Source organism: Pavona decussata, unplaced genomic scaffold, assembly GCF_977016875.1.
Source record: "Pavona decussata unplaced genomic scaffold, jaPavDecu1.1 SCAFFOLD_58, whole genome shotgun sequence".
Lineage (NCBI taxonomy): Eukaryota > Metazoa > Cnidaria > Anthozoa > Scleractinia > Agariciidae > Pavona > Pavona decussata.
In genome coordinates this window covers 277965-302867 of record NW_028145480.1, presented here as the reverse complement: position 1 = coordinate 302867, position 24903 = coordinate 277965, and the positions used below count along the sequence as shown (strand labels likewise).

General features: G+C 38.3%; 1 protein-coding gene across 1 annotated transcript; it reads right to left on the bottom strand.

Moving 5' to 3' along the window:
* Positions 1 to 1402: 1402 nt before the first annotated feature.
* Positions 1403 to 24602, bottom strand: LOC146479456 (regulating synaptic membrane exocytosis protein 2-like). The gene is made up of 21 exons (XM_085110280.1): positions 24495 to 24602; positions 24209 to 24322; positions 23247 to 23367; positions 22502 to 22579; positions 21865 to 21928; positions 20969 to 21013; positions 18769 to 18905; positions 18194 to 18287; positions 16837 to 16908; positions 15506 to 15659; positions 14852 to 15073; positions 14035 to 14287; positions 13011 to 13111; positions 11975 to 12155; positions 11496 to 11618; positions 9391 to 9509; positions 7421 to 7652; positions 5962 to 6080; positions 5231 to 5338; positions 2888 to 3030; positions 1403 to 1814 (listed from the first exon to the last, which is right to left on the bottom strand). The coding sequence occupies exons 1-21, from the start codon at positions 24550 to 24552 to the stop codon at positions 1668 to 1670; spliced, it is 2685 nt and encodes an 894-aa protein (XP_084966406.1). The 5' UTR covers positions 24553 to 24602; the 3' UTR covers positions 1403 to 1667.
* Between the last annotated feature and the right edge of the window lie 301 nt (positions 24603 to 24903).

The following is a 24903-nucleotide window of genomic DNA, read 5'->3' as shown; positions in this document are numbered from 1 at the left end:
ATAAACCGGGCAAAAATGCTTCGGTATTAGTAGGTATCGTCCTAAAAGGCCCTTAGAGTTATCTTGACCCCCCGACTTTGAAGGCTTATAACGTCACAAACTGGGAAAAAATACTTCGGTATTAGGAGGCACCGTCCTTAAAGTATATGCGTAACAACTCCAAAAATATTATAGGGATAGACAAAATTATAATTAGTCCAATGCCTAAGACCGCGGCTAAGAGTTGGAACAACATTCGTTGTACAATAATGTTAGACGCACTTTACATCACGCCAAGACTCATCCAACACAAACTGCTGATGAAACATGATCATCTAACATTGAGAGCAAAACATTCCGTGACATCATTCAAGCAAGGAAAAAAACAGCCTTTCCTTATTATTATTATTATTATTATTATTATTATTATTACTATTATTATTATTATTATCATCATTATTATTATTATTATTATTATTATTGTTATTACTATTATTGAAACTATCGTTTTTATCATTATTATTAGCGTCATTGTTGTTGTGATTATTTTTATTGATTTTATTGCCAAATTATAAATTACAGGCAAAAACGTTTAAAGGGAGGACACTAAAGGGTCTCCATCGGCACTGGATGGTCGTTTTACAAAAGGTGCCCCATATTGATCTTTTCATAGAAAAATCATTTGAATAATCTTTTACCTTGTATCGTAAGTTAAAGTTCGCATTTTCCTCCGAATTTGCTGAACTTGTAACAGATTTCAGTTCTCTTTCTGCACAAACATCGTAATTCATGCTCGTCCCAATTTCAAACCAGGCGGATTGTAACTTGGAAAGGTCTATTCTACAGTATGTTCAGACCTTTGTTGAGTTCTTCTCGACTGTGTGAAAAGTTTGCAGTACTCTAGGATGTTTGAATGAATTTAATGTTTGTCTAGATTTCTCTCAAAGAGAGCTTTCGTCACTCTAGCACGACGGAAACTTTCCCTTCAGATCAGCGACTGTAAATATTGCCTATATTACATTTATAAATTTCCTTCGTGAGCCTTTTTTTTAACGCTGAGAACTGTTGAAAAACAATTCATATGAAATTGGTTAAGGCCTTGGAACAATGTTAATTTTAAAACAAAAGCTAACCTTAGCTTGAAAATAGCCAGGCTTTTTAAAAGTATCAAAGCAGTCTTCTCCTCCCCCCTCCCCACTTTGTGTCTCTCCCGCTTTCCACTAGCTTAAGGAAATCTCTTATAAATTTAATTTAATAGTGGCGAAGTAGGTAAGTGAATAAATAAATAAATAAATAAATAAATAAATAAATAAATAAATTAAAAAAAAATAATCTTTGACCAATTTATTAAGTGACTACGTCTGGAGAAGAAGAAACACACACACAAAACATGCCAGGAACAGTTATGGTTATATATTAAAAACTACATTTATATGATGGTCATCGCATTATAATTATGATGATAATGATAATGACGATGATGATGATGATGATGATGATGATGATGAAGATGATGATGATGATGATGATGATGATGATGATGGGATAGGGATAGTCATGATGATGAGGAGAAAGTTGTCTTTGTTTACACCGCAAAATGAATCAACCGTATCATACGGAAATAACTTGTACATATTCATGTCCTGGAATATAAGCATGTACACTTGAACTGAGACCAGTTGATCATGTCAATCCCCGTCACTCAGTTGGTGCTCAATAAATAACTTATACCAAGACACCTGCTTCACGCTGAGGTCCAGTGAAGCCAAGGCAATGCGAACTTCTCCAAGTAACACTTTACGGCCAAAAATGCCTTGCTTACACCATACGCTCACCTGGTAGAAAGACAAATTGGGAAATATGTCAGAAATTGAGTAGCCGGTATAGTTTTTAAAAACGACCTTTAAAGCACTGGCTATCCTAAAATCCTCAGTTACTACTCAAGACTCAAGCCTGATGTGATTGATCAACATTGAAGATACACAAATCTGCGGTTGTGTGCTTATTATTTTGTACAGTGTGATCCTTGGAACCACGTTTGGAAATGCCAGCTTGCGTAACGTGGGTTATCAAATGAATTTACAAGTGGATGTGAGTTACAATAAATAAATTTAAAAAAGGTATTTTAGCGCAGCCGTGGCAGTCAAATCGAAGAATACATTTCTGAGAAGAAATTGTCTAGATTTTTACATCAATAACAAAGAAATTGCACCAAATTGTGCTCGATTTCGAGCTTGGTCAAAGAAATCCCAAGTGATTGCAAGTACCTGACACAAGTCAGTGTAAATTTATGTCTACCTTCGACAGCGTCTGGCGATAGCCTTAGTTCTTGAGACTGTAAATAAACTATTCAAATTCAGCTAGTGTGTTGTATACTACCGTGGAATTTACTGTACATGAAGGTTGTTCCAATCTTGAGTCTGTGGATAAAATCGAAACGTGTAAGCATTCAAATCAGTTTCCATTTTGGCACTAATGTTGCATGTTCCTTCTTCATGTTGCTATCAGTTCACTGGGCTCTTTGTGATTGTTATGATTGACCCAGATCCACGAGCTTTTATTTATCTCTAACATACAAAAATCAAAACACAATACCGATTAGTCGACTAGTCAATTGATAGTTTGCATGTGACGTCATGGAGGCCATAATAAGATTTTTTTCTCCTCTGGGAGTTCACTGTCACTTTTATGCAAACTTTTCTTTCGATTTGTCCACCAACATGGCGGCAATGCTAACCACCTATAGGTGGATTGCATTGCCTCCATGTTGGTGGTAATAACAAAGAAAATTTGTTCACATAGTTTTCATAAAAATGGAGGTTAACTCCCAGAGGAGAAAAATCTTATTGTCCCATACCACCAACGTGGCCGCCATGACGTCACGTGCAATCAATCTATTGGAACATACCAACAATTCCTTGTTTTGTATTTCACGTCCTGGGTATTTGATTTTACAGTTGTAAACTGGATTGGCACTCTGACGAGTAATGGACGTTTTTCGCTTCAGCAGTCTGACTTGGTCCTTAATCAGATATGTTTTCACATACGTATCTAAGCGGAGAATATAAAACAAGCAAGAATAAAAAATCCATTACTGGAGCCAGTTGCTATCTATAACAATCTTTACTGAAATCACTGTTTAAATTTGGCCTCATTAGCACACATAAAACAATATTCTACGAAAAGAAAAAAAAAATGGACACCATGATAACTAAAAGAGATTGTCACACTTGGTAATTAGGGTGAATATCAATATGATATGTTGAATTCCTTCAGATAAAATATCTTTTGAAAAAACTGATCGATATTCACTGATGTATGGAGTATCCCTCGGCAAGAGTTTCCATCGGCCTTAAGTTTTGTGCAAAACACTTGATACGTTCAAAGTTCATTTCTCAAAAACAATTTAAAAGTCATGCTCAGATTTTCAACGAGTACTACGTTTGCCAAGCTCTTTCAATTTATAGAGTGCCCTTAATATTTGTAGCAAATCGATTGTTGTTTATATGCTAACGTGTGTTAAGGCTGAACATGTGAAAAAAGAACCTGCACCTTTCAAAAGCTCTATTTTCACTGGACCCTTATAACCTGCACCTGCATTGTTTTTTAGAGCTAGGAGCATTGTTCGTTCTTTCGTCCTCTCCACAAACCATGTAAGACGTTGCAAACGGTACAGGTCGCCCGAGAAAATAAGGTAGAGGGTCTGATACTATGGCACCGAGTTTTTTTCTTTGGGAAACGAGCTCTTTTTGAGTGCTTCATTTGGCTCAATAACAGCCGAATGAAAACTACAAAAATGAAAGATTGTCTATAAAATACTTACAAGAACTAACTCGCTTCTGTCTTTCAGACTTTCGATAATTCGATAACCTAACTGGTTATAATGCACCATCATTACGATAACAGTGCTTTGTAAAATACGCCGGGGCTAATTACTTTAGTTGAGTTCGACTCATGTGAAATACAGTGTTTGACACGGGCCTTAAACTCTAAAAAGGCGAATCATTTCTGAATATTCACTGTTATGGTTGAAACGGAAAACTAATTCAGATCACAAAACTAAATTTTTTTTCGTTTACTTAATTCTCAGTCGTTTGTTTCATGTGAAGTTTGCGTTTGACTCAGTAAAGTTCGACTGATTGTATTTGAATCGTCTGAGGCGTTTCCAGGGGTGAAGAACAGCAGAAGATCGACTCTGTGTCAAACGCCGATCTTCACATGAGCCGAACCTGATGCATGAATTACGTTAATGTATTTCTGAATGTAACAGGACTGGTGACCAGTCATGCACTGACAAAACCTGAGACATGACGCAACTTCCAATTGCAACGGTTTTCGCCTAATTCAAACAGAAATGAGCTGAACACGGAAAACTTTTACCTTCAATTTCTTCTCCCTTAATCCTCAAGTATTCTGTAAACTGATTTTATAACCGTTTATTCTTTTTCCTTGTTTTCCTTTGGATAATTTAATCCGAACGGTAAATTAACGTTAAACAGAGAAAATTTAATGGAGAAACTTGAAATTAATGGCCCAGCCTTCTTTATTATTTTTTTTACCATTAAACGCATATTTCCAACGTTCCTCTGTAATTTTCTTATATTCTTCCCTTATATTTCTTGACCACTTTGCTAATTATTTGTCAATGTTCCAGTTTAGTTCAACTGAACTCAACCGGCTCAACTTTGACTCAACCAGGGTAACGTAATTAACCGACCTATTCAATTCAATTCAATTCAATTTTATTTACACTTATTACAACGAAATGCAATATAATTTATAGTAAGAAAAAACTTAAACGTGCAAAGCAATTTATTTAGTGATTATACATTCTACGGAAGAAGTGCGTAGTGGCCATAGGAGCAAGGCTTTCGTGTTGGCCACCACCTCTGTGCAGTTAAATAAAATAAGGGGAAGTAGAATTTATAATACTGGTTAAAGAGCTCTGCTAGTTAAATTAGACTTAGGAGTGGAAACTACAACAGTAAGGAAAAAAGTGTTTACAGCAAATATATAAGTATATAGTATATGTTAATTTTTAACCTAAACCTAAACTGTATTTAGGTTCGGCGCATGTGAAGTACAGTGTTTGACCTAGGCTTGAGGGTTCAATCAGTTAAACGTTTCAGGTACACAATGCTTGTATCGCTTTACCTCCCACACTTGGACATTATTTCACTTTTTAAGTTAGTTCCAAGGATGTCCTTTGACTGGAGGTTTGACAATACGGCTATTTCGACATTTACCGTACCTGGCAAATGGTCTCCTGGGACAAAAAGACCGATTGCTCGTATGATCTCCACTTCAAGTGTGGCACGTGATGCTGTTAAACCAATCCTTATGTAGCCGAGTTCATGTCCTGCAACAAAGCAATCGTCCTGGAAGATTACATCATCATCAACGAAACATAGGAAGAAAATAACTATTATTGAGGCATTTATATACAGGTACTGAATGTGATATGTATATGGTCTATGGTATCAAAAGACCTTTATCACACGGCGGCCATGTTAAGTCTCAAGAGAATAAAAAGCTTTGTTTTTGCACGGCAAGCCTCGCACTAATTCCCGTCTGACCGAGGCTTACCGTGCGAAAACAAAGCTCTTTATTCCCCGTAGACTCAACATGGCCGTTGAGTGATAAGGGTCTACGTTTATCAATTTGCGTATGATTCTGTATCCCTCTTTCTTCAAGCCATTTACTTATAGAGCCTGTCAAACTTTAAGTCGCCGTGTAAGATGGTTCTTACTGACAAATGTAACTTGTGATATGAAAGCTTCTTGTGGTGCTATTTGAAATTCAAATTCATTCAGATGAAAGATAATTGAGAAGTTATTTCCTGTCGTTCTGCTTATTATGTTGAACAAGATAGTGGTTTCAATTTTATTCTGTTGTTAAATCCACAAATATGACCAATCAAATTAAATGTATTTACAATAAGCACTTAAGCACTTTTATCAGGACTGTAAAAATGTTCATTACCTTGATAACTTCCTCTTCTGATCTGGCCTGGCCCAGTAACTCCCTTTTCAGGGTCTTCGCCAAAATGGTTTTGTTTGTCCGTCGTTTTGTTGAAACGAGGCATCAAATTCTTGGAATATCTAATAAGAAGGGAAGAGCTCAACATGGCATTGCTTTTAAACTGAAATCAAGGCATGGATTTAAAATAAATCGGACACAAGGGGGCATAATAGAGCGATTTTCAATTCAATAGAGCGGTTTTCAACTCAGTGTCGTAAAACCAAAACCAAAGTAATTACTCTGACCAATCACAACAGGCACAGAGAGAGGAATGAACTGATCAGAACTCGAAGCAAATACGTGTAACCGGTGCAAGAGCGTGGAAAAACCGTTTGACCAAGCCACGTTTGGTTTTGGTATTTCTTCTAATTGGTTGAGAAATTGGCGTGAGTTTTGTTATAGTGCAGTAAAGCAAAATAAAAGCAAATGCGAACTGCTTCCGACACCGCTCTATTGCGGACCAGAACGAAGGTAATTACTTTGGCCAATCACATTGTCATGAGCTGGAAACCGCTTGCAGGAGAGCTGCGATTAGCTACGATTGGTTTTGATTTTACTGATTGAGAAACTGGTGCGAGTTTGTTAACCAATTAACAATCACACAGCGTGGAAAAGCAAAACAAAAGTGCGTTGCATGGAGGTTTATAGTGCAAAACCAGGCAGTAAATTTGTTTATTTCAAGGTGAATAAAATCATGAAAAACTCACTCGCTAGACGTAGTACCTTCCTGTGGTCTTGTTTATAATGTTCTATATTATGTCGGTGAATGAAACCTGAAGGTCTAACCAGCATTTTTCTGTGGTACTGTTTATTATCCTACAAGAGGTGGTTCTAACTTTGGAGCGTGTGAATTTAATTAAACGTTTTTAATGAAAGGTACTGTGAAGTAATTTTCTGAGGTATTATTTATAGATTATACTTGTTGTAAATCTAGTCTGTCAATATATGGTTGCCATGGGAACATCAAATTCCAGGAACACTGGCACATAAAAGTTTGGAAAGGTAACGGAGCTGAGTTTGGTGGCTTTTGCTTGTACGTATGAAAACCTAGTTACGAAAGTTAGAGTTCAGCTTGATCATTTACTGACCACCCCCACGCAAAATAGGGTTAACGTTAAGCTCTGGCGAAAAGGTAGCCCAATTCAGCGACCCCCTCCCCTTCCCTGCTCGGGATCTCAGGGATCTGTTCTCATGGACATTGGAATTTATTGACCGCTGCAATTTTAATTCAAACTTTGCAAATTTTCCTGAAATTTATCTTGAAACACTTTGGCCAGTACAACCCATCATTGGTAATGACATTTGTCGTTACTCGGTCATGATCATATTTTGACAGGTAAGTTCTTCAAAATTTGTATCGAAATCATTGAATGCGGTGGTGTGGAGTGGGGGATCCCGCCTCTGAAAAGGGTGAACTCACTTCCTCAAAACTTTCATCGCTCCTTTCTTTTCTACTTCGACCTCAACCGGCTCTGGGTCGACATCTGGCTCTTTCTGAACCTCCTTCTCCAGATTAAACTCGTTTCCTTCACTTTTAACACTTGATGGGCTGATGTTGATGTGAGGGATCACAAATGGCTTCGGCGGCAGACCCTGATCGCTCTCAGTCAGTGCCAACACGTTTGGTGCAGCCGAAACTGGCCGATGATACGCTTAAAGGAAAAGTATTAGGTACGTTTGAGAAAAAAAAAGATAATCTTTAATAAATAATGAATGATGTAACGTCAAACACGTATCACTGGTTCATCTACAATAAGCCCATCTTACTAACCCTACCCCTCCCCCGAGACAACGTTGAAATCCACAAGTCATTTTCTTCAAAACGAGCTCAACATTGTAAAGGGGTGGGGGTCAGGTATGGGACCCGTCGTTTTCGCGTACCGTGATTCTGTCGCGTGTCTAGGGAACATCGTAAATGCGAATTTGTTCCAACCCTTTTTGTTGAAAGAATTCTGATTTGCTCACGCCGCACGCGTATTTATTATGTTTTGGACTCATCAAATCTAATCGTGACAGTGTACGCAAAGCTAGAGAGGCATACCTCATCGACAGAGGTCAAATTATTGAACCCTTAGGTCTTAATAGGAGAGATGAGACATGAACATTTTTCCCGTCTTTCATCTTCCTAAGTTATGTAATTAACTCATTGTTACGTATTTTGTTTTCGTCTACCACGTTGTAACGTTAGCTTATACCTATTTACCAGTTGTATTTTCAAATTTCAAATTGTAACGTTTTTGTTTGTGTAACTTTAGCCTTTTTTCAGGTATCTATTTTCACTGTTTTTAAATTGTAACGTATCTTGCCACAGGGTCAGTCTCAAACATACCCTGAAGAAGAAAGGCCGTGCCTTTCGAAATATTGGAAAATATACTTCCCTGACCGTGAAATCAGCCTTGCTCTTTTTTTAGATTATTTGCTTTACAATATTTTTGCTGATTAGATCCTTCACTACAGGATCCGGTACTTTTATTTTGTCACGGTGGTCCTTGCAACACAGTTTGTCACTGGTTTTTATTGAACATATCTTAAACCACCAATTACTAATTTATACCACACCATGTACGTGCGCTCACGGTATACCTACTGAAAACGCTATACAGCCTTCCGCTGAGAGTGTTATATCAGATAAGTATCACTCAATCGATAACACAGTTTCCCATTTAATAATATGATTCCATACAGAACATAAATGAAAATGTTTAACAAAACAAAGAGTGGGAAACCTAATTAAGCATCTGCTTAATAGGACTACCAGCATCCATGAAAGTGTTCAGGAATGCTGATTGATAACTTGAATATTAAAATGAATTACAGATATTTCAGAATTTGCTCGCCGTTGCTGTAACTGCAAAGACCGTCGCTGTCAATGGCTTATTCCTTTTCCTTGTCGTTCAGTCGAAATGAAGAAGTGTAAATCAAAATTGCTGCTTAAACGAAGCAGCCTCTCGGACGTGACTCGATTGAGGGCTCAAAGTAACAGGAAATTGTTAAACAAGCTTACCAGGAGGGTATTATGGTTAGCCTTACCAGGATTACCAGGATTACCAGACCTGTAACCAGACTTGCTTTCTAACCAAAAGTCTGGTAAGTCTCGTTGAACCGGACTTGGCCAGGCTTACCGAGCTTATTCCCCAGGAGTTTTTTTTGTAAGGGAAGTACGAACAAATGGGAAAGGGCAGCCAGCCTTGATGTCAAGTTATACATGATGTATGCAAGCAGAGAGTCGTCAAAAAGGCCAACGAGATGTTAAAGGCCGGATCAATTATAGCTATCTATCAATTATTATCAATTATTGTAGCTATCAATTATGCTTTTCAGCTAAAATTTATACGACAGCGTACTGTATAGCTAAACACATATTTCTCACTCCTTTCCACTGCAACTCACGTCTTTCGTCCTGCCTTTGGGATTCCTGACCTGTGCCGCTATTCTGTTGGCTTTCATCAACACATGGTTCTTGCTCAGCTACATTACTGAGCTGAGTCTTCGAATAACTGAAGAAAAATCTGACATTGAAATCTTGTTAGGGAACGTTATTTAGGCTATATAGGCTCAGCTATGTCGAGGTCGAGTAATGAACGGATGGAGCAAATTATAATTAATTGATAATTAACAATTATTTACCGAAGTGGAGGTGAATAGTGATGAATATTTACGGACCCGCGAAGCGGCGAGGTAAATATCCATCACTTTCACCGACACTGAGGTGAATAATTGTTTTAGTTTATACCACACAAGCTGAATAACTAGTGAACCAAAAAATTGTTTTACTTCTGACAATATACCGACAAATGGTATGAAATTTTAAAATCTCGCGCGCCACGTGGTAAGCGATTTCTTATTAAACAAAGTTCCGTCTTGCTTTTTTGCAGACAAATAAAACTTTTGGAGACACTTGTTTAGTTCCTACAGTGTCATTTCTTCAATTTTTCTGTGAAATTCACCTTGTTGTTGAAACCATGCTGAAAAATATTACATGTTTCATTGTTTTCATTGTAATTTTAGTACTCGGTAATTTTCGTAAACAAGGGATTGTATTTTCATTTTTCGCCTAAGAATATGAGGTTGAAAAGATTAAATAAGTTACCATTTAATGACGTCAAACCAAGCTTTGTTGCCATTTATGTATTTTTTTAACAGCCGCCTCCTTTATCGAAATAATTTCGTGGCGTGGCGAAACGGGAAGCCATCTTGTTTCTCTTCGGCTGCTCGGAGGTGAATAGTACTTGGCTAATCACCTCCGAGCTAGCCAATCAGCGCGCGCGAAAAGTACTATTCACTTGTGTGGTATATACTAATTTTAATCATTGTTCTTTAGTGTGACGAAAAAATGCCGCTTCATTGAATAAGATCTATTTTTGCATTACTTTTCTGAACTTTTCGCCTACTGACTCTCTTTAGCGATTTTTCGCTTAATCCAAAAATGTCCAAAAAGTACAACGCTTAAGAATTATCAAGAGGACCCAAGGTAAAAACGGAATTGAATATGCAGAATTCAGAGCAAGACTTCCTTGCCATCCTGTTCTCCCAACCTTCCTTTTCCGTACGCTGTAGTTCTGCTGGCAGCTAGCTATAGTCGTGTCACCAACAGCAGTCCCTCAATGAGGACTACACTTCGATGCTCTAACCGGGAGATAACGTTAATCACAGTACAGAAACTTTTGGGTTCAATATGCAGGGGCACTAAACGAGAATATTTAAGCAAAATACTTGATATGTTGTCTCCTGTGTTTCCAGATCGTTTTGTGCCCTTTTAAAGACATCTTTGTGTAAGCTAATACAGTATGATCTGCCCGCATCCTTTAGCCGAAAATTTAAGTGGCAGAAAGAATTTCCTGGCTGTTGTTGGCCTTATGTAAATGCTAGCAATCCTTTTTTCGGATATTTAACGACACATTTGCCCCTCCGAAAACGAAAGGAATTAGTTTTACAATGTTACGAAATTTTGAACTGACATTTTCCAAAGAACTTTAGATTTTCTTTAGAACTAAAATTTGTGAGGCGATTAAAGGGGAAGTATCTTGGGTTTTTTGATATCTTTTGTTTAAAATGATGTAATAAGACCTTCCAAATAATTCTAGAATGACGAGAGGAAAGAAATCAACTCAATTCTTGAAAGGAACAATTCTTGATCTGTTCTAGCATATTTTGGAAACAAAAACTGAATGCGAGAACTTGAAAAACATTAGCCTAACATTTTTCATATTTTCAATCCATACCGGCAGCCTACTCTGTCTCTGGCCAGAGGCACTAATCGACAGTCTTATTGCACTGGGGTGATAACATATAGCAAACTTGACAATTATTTCGTTGTTTCTGCTGACAGACGAACATTTTTGGGTTTTGAAATGACATCAAATTCGCGTGATACTTCCCCTTTAAGGCCATCCGAACAGATTCCACCGAAATGAACCTCTGAGTGCCCCTGAGTACATTTACTAAAAAAAAGGCATATTTAGGTGACAAGCTAAAGAGGAACACGATTTACTTACTCCTTCTGTTTGATTTCTGTCGGTGCAATGCTGGGCAGTTCTGGACTTCGATGACTTGGAGGGTACCTGGAGACCTTTTTTGAAAACACCCCAGGGCTTGGAGGGACTGCACCGTCATATGGACTAAGAGTTAAAGGGGAACCTCTGTTAGTCCAGGGCACACATCACAGTTATAATACATGTAAGGTCGTGCAAAAAACATTGAATTACTTGCAAAATTTGAAATGAGATTGTATTTTGAACAATTTACGTTGATGTATTTCAAGAGTGTAGGTTTCCTTTAAATAAACCTATATTTGAATCGCATAAAAGTTCCGGTGTCTGTAACACGTATTTCACTTTTTAATAAGAATAAGACTTGATGGCAACAGTGTAGTGGCGTACGTGCGATTAAAAAAACACTTTTTGCGAGCAGGAAGAAATAATGATCGTTGAGACCGGCGAAGAATTCCCTCAGTGCCTGCTCCAAAACCTCTCACCTTTGGGCCAATGGAGAAATCGCGTCCGGATTTCTTTTAGATATTAGTCTAGAAAGCAATCCAGGACTGGGAGGAACCTGCAGATAGTCTATATAGTTGGTGAAAGATCTCTCCCTATGCAAATCTTCTGTTGACGCTGAGCGACTTGGTGTCACTGGTGCAGAGTTATACCCGGGCATCACTGTGAAGTACAACATGCAATAAAAATGAGATGTTAACAGAAATTATTAACGTCAAAAGCTTCTACACCGGGAGTTTAAGACAAATAATGCTAGGCTCCTTTCTTGTTAGGCTACCCCTGTAAAATTTGTTCACTGTAAAGGACTGGTTTGTTGACAAGAAAAAATGTTATTGGTCGTCATGACCATCGACTAAGCTAAGAACATGAGGCTGTTTTTTCACAACTGTCACAACTTTCATTCTGATGCAGGTTTACGTTAATTTTCTGAGCGATATAAAGTTTCATTTTGCAACGATATAGTATATGAAACGAATAGTTATCACAGTTTAATCTCAACCAGAAAACTGAAAATAGAGGTCATTTTCATGATGACAACTACCAGAATTCATTTCGTCGTTTTCCTTTTCAAATTCAAATTTTGTTCTCCCAGGGGGAGGGGGGGGGGGGGTGGGAACACAGAACAATAGCTCTAATTAGCATGGGAAAACTCGAAAAACTGAAATCACGCTGGCGATGTTCAAAAGTGACATGAAAATTTTAAAACTTCGTTCAAATTTCACAAATAGTGGTCACGCGAGATATAGATTGACCGTAAGGCCGATTTAGACAGTACAACTTTTTAGTGCTCACTCTTGTGTTATAAGAAAAGAATCGTTCAACATTGTCTGCGTAGTGTCTGCACATTTAACTTGCCGTACGCAGAAAATGCTAAACAAATTGCTGGTTTGATTTAGAGACAGCCTGTCGTTGTCTGGTCGTCTTTAGTATCATAAACTTGTTTCCATCATGTCCCATGCAACAACGCTTTGCCGTCTCAATCGGCCCTTTTATAATTATATTGCGTAGCTACGGTACATTGTGTCATTGGTCCGCAGGCTCCAATCTCAGCGTCTTCCCCAAGAGTAGGATGCCTCTCAGTTAATCTACTCCAACGAATTTTCAAATTTGCCGGATACCTAAACAGACGAAAAATAGAAGCAGCCTCGTAAGTATGCTTTAACAGTATTTATATCGGGAGCATTGCATTTGAAGACGAAAGTTGAATTGACCCTGAATTGCGTAAAGTCGGTTTGTGGATGAAGTGCTGATCTGACCATCTTATGGAAACTGTTGATCGGGCAGTACTGCGCATACTATCAGCACATCTTGGGATCGTCCGAGAAGCTCTGATTTCCTAAGAACGGAGCATCCTAATACAGAGGTATTTTTACCCGGCTTATGACTATGCGGGGAAAGCAGATCTAAGCAAGAGCTAGTGGAATCCATAAATAAATTGGGGGTAACCATGCATTTTTCAGACATTATTTTAAACTTCAATTTGAAAAAGAAAAATGCCTTAGATTATTAGAATTGCTATTACATAATTACCTTTGAACAATGGGTGGTTACTACCCCAATTTTCTTTTGGGAATCCAATAGCCCTTACTAAGGGCTGCTTTTCTCCTATGATGCTAAACCGCACAAATGGACCCCCCCCCCCCCCCTTTGTATTAGAAGGCTCCGTCCTTAATTTTGGTGCCGTGTCTGTTATGCCATTGGAGGGTGGTCGGAACTCTAAAGTATGGCAATTTAAATAATAGCTACTGAGCGGTGGATTTATGAACGTTACTGACTTATGTCAGTTTACAAGGTGGCTCTAAAAGCTTATATCAGTGGATAGATAAAATTCTGAAGTGTAACCATTAAAGAGAAATCTTTTGAGCAATGATGCCGTTGGCCTTGTTTAGACTTTTTGTTGCTTAACTACCCCCGGAAAATGCGTTGTTACTCCCAATGTCTACCTGAACTTATCTGAACTGTTTGTGTTGTATATGCAAAATCACTTTCTAGAATTTTAAATTCGGACGCCCTTGAGATTGAAGGAAAAAAAAATTCATACTTTTTCATGGCCTTGAGAGCGCCTTTCATCTTTCCCTCCTTTTCGTCCTTCATCATGAAGACTCCAGGTTCTTCGTCAACAGGTTTCGCTTCGGGTAATCGGTTCAGTGCTAAGTATTCAGATAGCGTAATAGCTGATTTTTTCAACATAGTGTCCAAGGTTGGAGTGGAGGATCTCTTACGTATTAAATCCTCTGTTGATGCTTGAATGCTCATTGTGCCGGGTGTGCAGGGAGCGGAATTGCATCTGTATCCTGTAAGATACCGTAAACACCATATTAAGCCCTTTCTTCTCTTGAAGGGCCCCTCTTCAAACTTCAGACTTTGAAGTAAGTACCCCCTCGCATCCCTAATAACCCCTCTTCCCACTCTGGAAGCTCAGAATTTGTAATAAGACCTTCATGATGTCTATTTAGGCAAGCACCTAATTCCCTGGTGGTTTTTTTTAAAAGGTTGGGAAAAAAACACTCACAGGACTGAAACGGGATAGGAAACTCGTTTTGAGAATCAGTGAGAACCAATGCATAACAGATTTACTTCAATCACTTGGCTGGTCTTTATCGATCGGAATGTTTTCTCAGATTGTTTAAATTATTGATACAACGTTTGCCTTTTCACTGGTAAGATTTAAGATTTGAACTGATAAGCCTTCCTTCCATTAAGTTTCCCTCCTTTAACAAGCCCATAGCTGTAGCTATGCACCTGGTCAATCTGGAATTTTTGTCAGTCCTTACTTAGCGTAGCTCGTTTGAAGCGCTATTTTCGGATTTACTTTTGTGTTCAAAAATTCAGTTTTATAAGAATTGTGGCTTCCTCACCTGAACATGGTCGATTTGGTATTCGAGACAAGGTTTCCGCTTTGACGACAGACTCGACTCGCCTTTGTTTTCTGTGATTAAGGCCGGAAATATCATCTAGACGCTCGACTAGTGAATCACGCATTGAAAGATCGACTGAGCTCAGGCTACGTGTGGATATCCTTCTACCAGGATCGCTGTTTTTCTTGACCGCAGGGTCCGTTTCCCACCAGAACGTCCTACCTTCAGAAAAAATTAAGCATAGACACTGTGATCAACTTTAAAAATCACTTCCAAATCAGGGGACGTAGAAAGCAATGCAAAATCAGAGAAGTCAACATGAGCTAGATTATGATCATGAGCTCTTGTAAAGCACCAATAATGGTGCTAATTTGTTTAAAATGGTTCTCGACAATTCACCAAGTAATAGGAATCAATAGAAAAGCTGATCAATAATGTGAACAGGACAATGAAAGAGCTCCACCCACATAATGAATACAATTGAGGTTCTATTAATATGGGGATCAAAGTGATGAAGACCACTGCAACCCGATTCAAGATCACGAAGATGATGACGACACCTGGTCAAAAACGACAACGACGAAGATACAGGGTTGCAAGAGTAGCAGAGGGCGTTATCCCTCTCTCTTAGGCATAGGCAATATTATGACTTACCTTCTTTTTCATGGACAGGTTTACCCGCTGCCAAAGTGTGCCGGCGATGCATGGGTACTGGAAAAGGGTGGGAAGTGTTGTCGTGATCCGTAAGATCAAACCACGTGTTCTTGGCTCCAGAACTTAAAACCTCGGGTGTGAGCTTAATAAGCACCTAAAATAATTCGAATAGTTTAGATTCCTGTGCTTGAGTTGGGTAAGTGGGAGAGCTGTGTTTCCTGCTCTATCAAAGCCCATCCAGTCTTTCGATCAAGTGAAAACGTAAGACAATCCTGCAGCCTTCCAATTCCGGGAGGAATTGGAATTGAAAAAGAAAGCAGTGAACCGAGAAAAAACTCTAACAGTAATGAAAGATCTTATGACTTTTGACGTCGAGTCACCGAACTTAAATATCGGTGGGAGAGTAGTCCTCTTACCACTGCGCTCTTATCTGTTCAAGTTACCCTAGGTAAGTGCCACAAACATTTCTTAATAACATAACTAAAGTAAAGCGCGCTCTGATCGGTCAATTAAGCATTTACTATTTGCTCATTGGTGCACTCTGGCGAAAGCTAGCGCGCGCTCCAGCTGTTACGCGTTGATTTTTTTGGAGAATATGGGCGCTTTCCATTTGTCAGAACTGGCTGGCCAGATCGAACATTTCGCAAATGGAATGCACCAATTTGCACAACAGTTTATACGCCACATTTCGAAATAGCGCACACAACCTTCAGAATTTGCCATTTTAAAGAATTCCAATAATCAGTCCTTCAAATTGGTATTGGTCTGACTGGTACTGACTGGTCTGGCCGGCAAGTTCTGACAAATGGAAATCGCCCTGTACTGAACTCTGGTTGAGTGGCGGCGTTTTCCAACGTTTTGAGCAAAACAGAAGGCATTCAGATTAGCAGCAAAAGATGTCCTACAACCGACTTGCAGATGGAAAATAACACTGATAACGCTAAGTAAAGCAGGATTTGTGTCCAATACACGTGCACCTCAGTAACTCGTTTAAAAATAAATTCTTTTTCTCCGTTTAGATTATGCTATAGAACAAATGGTCAGAGGCTCAGTATATATAACGTATATTGCTTTGTAATAGGGTATTAAGGATTTGGCCAACCGCGAAGAAAACCCTCACCACAAAAGTCCGAGAACTTTCGTGAACCTCGAGGGTTTTCTGTTATTAGGGGTCAAATAACCTTCGACTTAGCACTGATACATTTTCAAACAGCCGGTTTATCTTTGAGGCTTTTTTGCAACTGTTTTCCTAAGTTGCCATTTGTAATTGCAATTTAAAACTGTTATCGTGGTTAAGTTTTCTCAGCAACAACTTCATGCTGAATTATTACCTCTCCAAGAAATATGTGCCCTCTAGTCTGATCCTCGCTCCATAAACTTACTTCCAAAGTCCTTATGGAAAGCTGTTGGGAGAGAGAGATGGTTGAAAATGGGAACGGACCTCTGTGTTCATTAACTAGCTGATTAATCGTTCTGGACGTAACAATGACTTATATAAATTTACCTCAAGGTATATGCTCTTTAGATTGGTTGTGTTTTCACTGGGTTTATCTTGTGAACATTTAAGTCTGTGATTAAATCCATGTTTTTAGTCTAAGGTCCTTCGATATTTCTATCAAAGCGAGGTAACCACTAGCGTGTCGTTTCAGGAAAAAAAAAATAGTCTCTCAAAAATGGCTCTTCACAGGTACTAAAATAAACTTTCAATCTTGGAATATCAATAAAGTTTGCATAGTTTTATACCATTCAGTGTGAAGAAAGAGCACAGCGATTTTCCCTTTTTAAAGGCGCTTTTTCTCGTGAGACAGGTTCAGTATGGAGATGTCCCTGGTCGCAGTTGGGAAATGACTTTTAAAAATAGACCTGAAAAAAGTAACTGCAGAAGGGACTAATTCCTCTATTCTACTTCTGACACCATATATTATTTTCCATGCAGTTGGTTTTCATTGAAGCTATAAGCAATTGTCACTCGAACAGAACAGCAAACTTTGTAAAAACAACAACAACAAACAAGCAAACAAAAAAAATGTTTTATAAAGCAAACTTTAACATCGTACGAACGAATATTAAAATTACGAGCAATATCAGCAATGTAGAAAGCGTCTTCTGTGATAGTGATAAATGAGGAAAGATGGTACATTTTAAACTCGATAATGAATGAGAAAGGTGTAATGATCATCATGCCACAAGCCTGACCCACGTTCATGACATGTACATTTCATTAATGAACTTAAGTTCTATCACAATCCTTTATTAGTAATTAATATCTTTCGAAAAACGTTTGAATTCAGAGGTCCACACAACGCAGGAATTAAACTTGGCCACTAATAAATTGGCCACTAATATATTGGCCACTAATAAATCTACCCTTTGCCGTAGTGCCAGCCTTGCATTCAGTTTTGTATTTTAATATCTTTCATTATTAGTTTTTACTAGTTTGTCATCTTTCATTATTACATATGATTGTATTATTATTCATCATGTATTATATGAACATTACGTCTTTCTCATTTCTTTACCGAACTTAAAATTCATCATCTTTCTTACTTCATTCATAGTAGTTTCGGCTAACATTTAAGTAACTTAAATAACATTTACGGAGGTAGCTGCACGATTTACTTTTTACCAAATGGTTATGTTAAGTTGGCTTTCCCGGAAGCCCTTCCAAAGAGAAATCCAGTCCCTCACCTCATCCTCTGGGATGTTAGCGAAAATAAAACTGAGGTCCCATCTTGGAGTGACTGTTTGTGAGTCTGTGTTGGTTTTAAACTGACCTGAAATCCTGAAAGAAAAAAAAAGGAGCCGTGCAAAAAGTCTCGCAGTAGTCAAGAAGCCTCAATCTGAGCCCCTATAATCCTTAAGATAAAATATCCTTCCGAATATTAGCCCGTTTATAATAAGCCATTTTCAAGTTGCTGTGAACCTCATTACGAAAGCGAGGCCAAATTATTATTATTATTATTATTATTATTATTATTATTATTATTAGAGCTAGAGGAGTTAGCTTTACGTTCCAAGCTTTTTTATCTTTTATCGTGAAAACCAACCAATTTTGAAACGCAAAATTCTCTCCAATAATAAAACGTCCCGAAAATTAGCCGAAGTTTAAGTTCCTTCGAACGGATACCTACCCAGGTGTAAGCCCGATTCACTGGAATCACAAAATAAAGTTTATCAGAGTTTAAAATGTCGGTATTTTTAACAAAAAAACGCTTATAACGCAAGATTAAGACTGTGTCTTACAATACCTAATGTTAACTTACTCTCTGTTAGGTAACAAGTGTAACAGTGCGTAGGGATTGGGTAATTCCTGGTTTGGCATTTCTTGTAACGAGAGGCCTCTTGCACTTAACACTCGCACTATCATGTTATTACCGCTTGGGTCATGCCATAGGTGCAGCTATAACAAAGTCGAATAAAACAACTAAGTCAACAATGTAACGTTTGATATGTCCAATATTCACAATGATTCAGGTGGGGTCACATTCACATACAATTAAAGGACACACAAAAACAGCACCTATTACAAAAATCAATTGCAATCAATAGGGCAAAAGAAGACCTCATACACATTACACAGCGATTAATATGTAGCTATTATTCCTAGCGCAAGCATGTCGTAGCAGCTGAGTATTACACTTAATTATGGACGATGTATCCTAGGCATCTTTGTGCGGTTTATGATCATGTCAGAAAAGCAGATCATCAAGGGCTATTTCAATCCATAAAGAAAATTGGGACTTAAACCACGCATAGTTCAGAGATAATAAAAGAACAAACACAAAACATTATGGCATGTTTTTCCAAAATAGAAGCTTAATTTATCTTTAAAAATGTGAAGTTGCTTCCCCCAAGATCTACTTTTCCCACATAGTCATAAAACACGCAAAAATACCTTTGTATCATGAGGAGACAATGCCGGCCTTAAATTAGAAATAGTGCAATTAGAAATTCAGCTTGACAACAGTAAGGGGTGCGATTCACTTCCTTGGTATAATATTAATAGTGAATATTTTATGAACAAACAAACAAACAAACCAAACGGTTAAAAGACTACACGAAAAATCACGAAAGTAAGTGTTCAAAAATGAAATGGAATTCAGTTTATATAATTAAGAAAATAACACAAACATTTAGGCCAATTTTTTAAACAGAGTCTAACTTAGCCCCGGCTTAAGACAATCATTGGGCCTCCAAATCTGTTTATAAGTGGTTTATGTTACGACATAAATAGTTTTCTAGTCTGGGATGCAAGCTTTCTTGTTACCGTCCGCAGTAGACAGTGTATCAAGTGGTTTAATGTAAGTTTAGTGTAAGATATGATTGTTGGAAAAATTGAAAATGGCTTAGAACGATTTTTTTTAACACCGTCTAAACTGTCTTTTAATAACTGACCCTTATACTCTAGTAGTGTGATTTTATATTATCAAGCTCTTTTTAAGTAAAAGCACACGGTATGACGATGGGCTCTTTTAAACTAAAAGGCGCCGGAAACAACTGAACATTGCTCACTGAAAACGTTTCTTCAATTATGAACTTTTGAAGAAATCAGGAAATTCAAGATGGTGGTTTCAAAATGGCGACTATGCAGAGCAAATGACGTAAGTCCCACATCATAAAACGTAATCGTCCCATTTTAAGGACCTCCAATAAAACAGGTTTGGAATTGCTATGCATGTTTCAAATTTCATTGTCATAGCTTTAAAACGTTCTTGAAATTTCGGAAGAGGGCCGAGGATGTGGGGTTTGGGGTACAATTAATGGACGCCCATTAATCGATGCATGAGCACATCTACTGCAATGGGCTACAAATAAAGGTTTCAGTTGCGACACAGGGGCCAAATTTACAAAGCCTCTCTATTTTAAGATGTATCTCAACTATTGTTTCTTGACAAAATCCCTTAGGAAGGCTTCGTGAAACTGGCCTCTGATCTACGAATTTATCATGGATTATGCAGCCTTTCATCCGGGGTGTTACTCTGGTACATCTTTACAATTGGTTCATTATCGTAGGCATGCCAGTAGATATATTCGTAGTTGCTCATTCTTCTTCATTCGCGTCTTGCTTTGCGTCTCCGCTCACAAAAATTAATTATCCAGTGACTCTTTGTATTTTCAATTTGGTCTTAGAACCAGTAATTCGACTATCTTAGGGCGTTGAGATTGTTTAATAAAGCTCTTGTGTTTTACCTATTGTTTACAGTAATTTTAGTCATTACTTTTCACCTTATTGTAATCTGAGCTTGCTATTCATGTTGGTACATAAGCCTGCTATTCACGTTCACGTCGTTATTTAAACTTAGTGCTTGTATCTTTTGTTGACAATTCTCTTGTAATTTGATTTTGAATGCATAGTAAAGAGGGCGCATGCGGCTCGTGTGAACACACCCCTATAAATGGTTTCGTTTTACGCGGTAAATGGTTGAGCGGAGGGTCAATGAGAATATAAATAACTTTTCCCACCTGTATTTGTCCTTTTGTCTTCTCGGCTGATGCTTTACTTTCACCCTGTGTGAATAAGAGGCACAAAATTACTTTTTAAAATTTAGCTTTACTACGAATTAATTTACTATTAATAGCTCAAAATTAATCGTTTGTCTCACGATTGTGTAGCGGAGGTGTTGATCGCGATCTCCTTCCACTATACAGCTGGTCTTCATCAGGCGATGGCGTCAACTAAGTGTATTCGAGATGGCGGTTCCCGGGAAATTTAAAATGAAAAATAGGCGATAACCAAATTCTGTTTTGTCCGACACAGAAATACTATTTCCATGTTTTGCAACGAAATTTTAAATAAGATTGTTTTTTTAACAATTTAACGTTAATTTATTTTAAGAGTGGAGGTTTCCTTTAAGGGGCTTGGCGGCACTAGGTCCCAAACAAACTTGTTGTTCATCAGATACGGTTAAGAAATCGTCTCAACTTTGTTTAAGGAAGGTGCTTCCTTTTGCTACTGCGCATACGTTCTACGCATCTCGGGATGATCCAAGAATCTCGGTTTTCTTTGCGGCGGTGCTTTCTAAAACTAAGATACTTTTCGCGTTTTATAACTACGCGGGAAAAGCAGATCTTGGGAAGGGTTATTGGCATCCGAAAGGAAAACCAGGAGTACCTAAACAGTTTTCAGAGATAATTAAGCTTCAGCTTTCAATACTTTGTTTGTATTTTAGCACTTTTTTGAATTTTTTTTTCTGGAAAATGCATGGTTACCCCCAATTTTCTTTCTGGATTCCAACAAATCTTTGCTTAGATCTGATTTCTTCAATAGTCATAAACTGCGCAAAAAATACTGCTGTATTACGGGGCACCATCCTTTAAATCAAGGTAATATGTCCAACACATCACTTGTAAGCTGTTACCTCTTCAGAGGCGCTGTCATCTGCCATCAGCTGAGCAAGTGACCATCTTGACCAGCATTTTATACTCTCTGAAATAGCATACAAACAGAAGGACTCTTTAACTGAATACAATAAAAGAGAGCTGTGTGATGCGTTTTCTCCGTTTGTGAACAATACTGAATTCAATGAACAAGTTATCCTTACCAAACAGTAAAATTATTCATCGGAAGGCTTCTTAGAGCCTAAAGATAGTTTTTAAAGATAGTTTTGTTGTTCTTAGAATCAAGGCATTCGACGTCAAAACACTTTTAAAAAAAGGGAAGCTGTCATGGTCGCGCATGCAGCTGTGGTTCGAACAAAGGACAACTCGGTGGGGAAAAAATCTAGCAAGGAGAGGTTTGGGAAGATGTCATAAGAGGATATTTAGGAAAGAAATGTATTTCATTCGTACTTTAAGGTATAACACTTCTTGGCAGATAATTTTTGTGGCCGCCCATCAAAGCTGCATGCAGCTGCATGAGCTGTTTCTGAAAATGTCTACACGGTGAATGAGGATTTTCTATTCACATGTTCTCCTCGCAATATTTCACAGTCTTGAGAAGCCAAGACTGTTGTCTGTAGAATGTGATTTTTTTAAATTCAAATTTATTGCATATACTTGCCATATCTTTTCCTTTCCTGGTGCATTGCCAATGCAGCTCTTTCTCTGGAGTTTTGCCGTGGTCTCTGTTCAAAACTTGAATAAAGAAAGCATTCTAGTCAAACGTGACGTCTCCCTTCCTTCCTTCCCTTCTTCCCCCCTTCCTTCCTCACTCCCTCCCTCCCTCCTTCCTTACTTCCTTTCTTGCTTTAATCGTTCAAGTTTCTTTTACTTCTGTAAACCAAATTGAAGTTCCTGCGTGTATTACTATGATAATTATGTCTTTACTTCTCTTTTATAGTTTTGCACTCTCCCACCGGTCCCGCAGAAAGAGGTAGGTGCTATTTAAACCAAACAGTGTTTCTGCCGAGGGACTATTATTATTATTACTACAAATATTAGTCCAACAAAGAGACAGGTTGAAATGAAAAATGACGAATGAACAACGTACAGCATAAAAATACAGCGAAAGCAGACTGTTTGTCAAAGAATTGAAAGATTTAATGGGAGTTTTTTTCTTTCGCGGAGGACCACTATCCATCCGGGTATTTTCGCCCGAAGACATTGTGTTTCTCCGCAGATGAATATTATCACGTAACGTGATTAATTTAAACCAATCAGAGTCGGAGAAAATTTAGTGATGAAGTTTAATCCACGGTTGACTGCCCTCAGTGCTCAGTTATAGTGTTAGGTTCCAGCACCTATTTATAAAGTGGGTGGAGAGACAAATGAAATGGAAAAAGATTTGTTTATGTGTGTTTACCTAGTTGTATTATGGGAAACGATGAGCGTGACCTCTTCTGGGGAGTCGGCAACAATACTTCTGACTTGTTCAAATGACACATCCACCATAGATATATGATTCCACTCAAGGATCTGATCACCTGTTGCAAGATGTAGAAAGTAACAAATTCAGCGATTTTAATTTCTGCCCGTCCAGATGGCACGAAATTCATAAAGAGTTGATCTTCTTGCTACCAGTTGTGGATTGGTCGCTTCGCCTGTGCTAGTGTGGCTGCAATTGCTATTTTCGCTTTTGGAATCTTGACGGAAACTGCGCAGGCGCCTTTTGTTTGACTGCTGTACTTAAGCGGTGGATTACCCAATGTGCTGTCACCGCCCCTCACTGTGGTCATCCCCCGGCCAACGTGCAGTCGAAGTTTGTAATGCATTTGCCTTAACGTTTACCCAAAAGGTTTTTTTTTCCAGCGAGTGCCTCAAAACGAGTTATATTTATTTTCCAATACAATCTACACCTCATACTTGAGGATTATTGGTTGGGGTGGGAGAGGAGACGGACGTTGATTCAAGTATTTAAGTAAGTTAAAAACATATTTATGGTACACTGAGGATCATATTGACTGTTTAAAGTTTTCCAGAATAAAAGAATCGGTAAAAAAGGAGTGGGTAGATTGGTGCGTTGAGAGATTGTTCTTGGGTAGAACGAGAGACGGCTGGAGGCAGAGGTTGTTGATAGTGAAATGAAACTATCAAAATGAGAGTGCCTGGCTCTGCGCTTTGTTGATCTTAAGTAGTTCCTGGGGCCAAATGCAATTTGCATATGGTGGATTTTATAAAACAGTGTGAGGTGGGCGTCTGCGCATGCTTGGCGTTGCTCGAGGAATCTCCAGCCCGTTTTAAGCATCGAAACCGGAGGATGGCATTGAAAATTACATGCGTGTAGTATTACGGGTTTATTGCTACACTTTCTGCAATTTTCCCAACCTTTTTTGATGGAGCTCTCAGCGGTCGATCCTTTGGTCACCATGGCAACGTACACACCATTAAAGCCGCCTGTACACATCCTTCCGCCAATCACTTTGATACCAAACTCAGAGCCTGCGATAAATGCAACAAGTTAATCACAGATAATAAAATTTCTCGGACAATTTCTCTGTGACTACTGTAGGCACAGCTTGAAATAGCAATTTTCGGACCGGAGAAGTTATTGGCAGAAAAGGAACTGAACGCTAAGTTTACTAACTTTCCCTAACTAAAAACAAAAACATACCTGAGCCAAATCCTCCGTAAAATCGGGAATCTTTTTGAAATACAACTTTTTTGATCATTGGACACGATCGGTCTTCATTGTGTGGTATGTTGGTGACTGCAATCTTTATTCACAGCAAGAAACACAATATACGCAGATTCATAAAGTTGAGGTATTTAAGATATTAGCTTAACATTAATTTGAAAGCATAAAAGAAACGTGACTTGAACGTGAAGGAAAAGAGTTAGACAGAGTTTCAAAGCCTCATTATTGGCTAAGCTCAGATAAATAAAGAGGAGTGTAAGAAGCTGGTAAGGAACTTACAAGCGACACTTTAAGGACGGTCGTAGAATATGGGAAACGCCAATCAATCAGTCATTCAGTCAGTCAGTCAGTCAGTCAGTCAGTCAGTCAGTCAGTCAGCCAACCA

What these genes read in the sequence shown, in the direction of transcription:
- LOC146479456 (XM_085110280.1), bottom strand. Translation starts at nt 24,552, where the DNA reads ATGATCAAAAAAGTTGTATTTCAAAAAGATTCCCGATTTTACGGAGGA. An exon ending in GCTCTCAAGGCCATGAAAAA is followed by an intron (nt 13,112 to 14,034) that starts GTATGAATTTTT and finishes TCGTCTGTTTAG; the next exon opens with GTATCCGGCAAATTTGAAAA. An exon ending in ACAGAAATCAAACAGAAGGA is followed by an intron (nt 9,510 to 11,495) that starts GTAAGTAAATCG and finishes TTTCAATGTCAG; the next exon opens with ATTTTTCTTCAGTTATTCGA.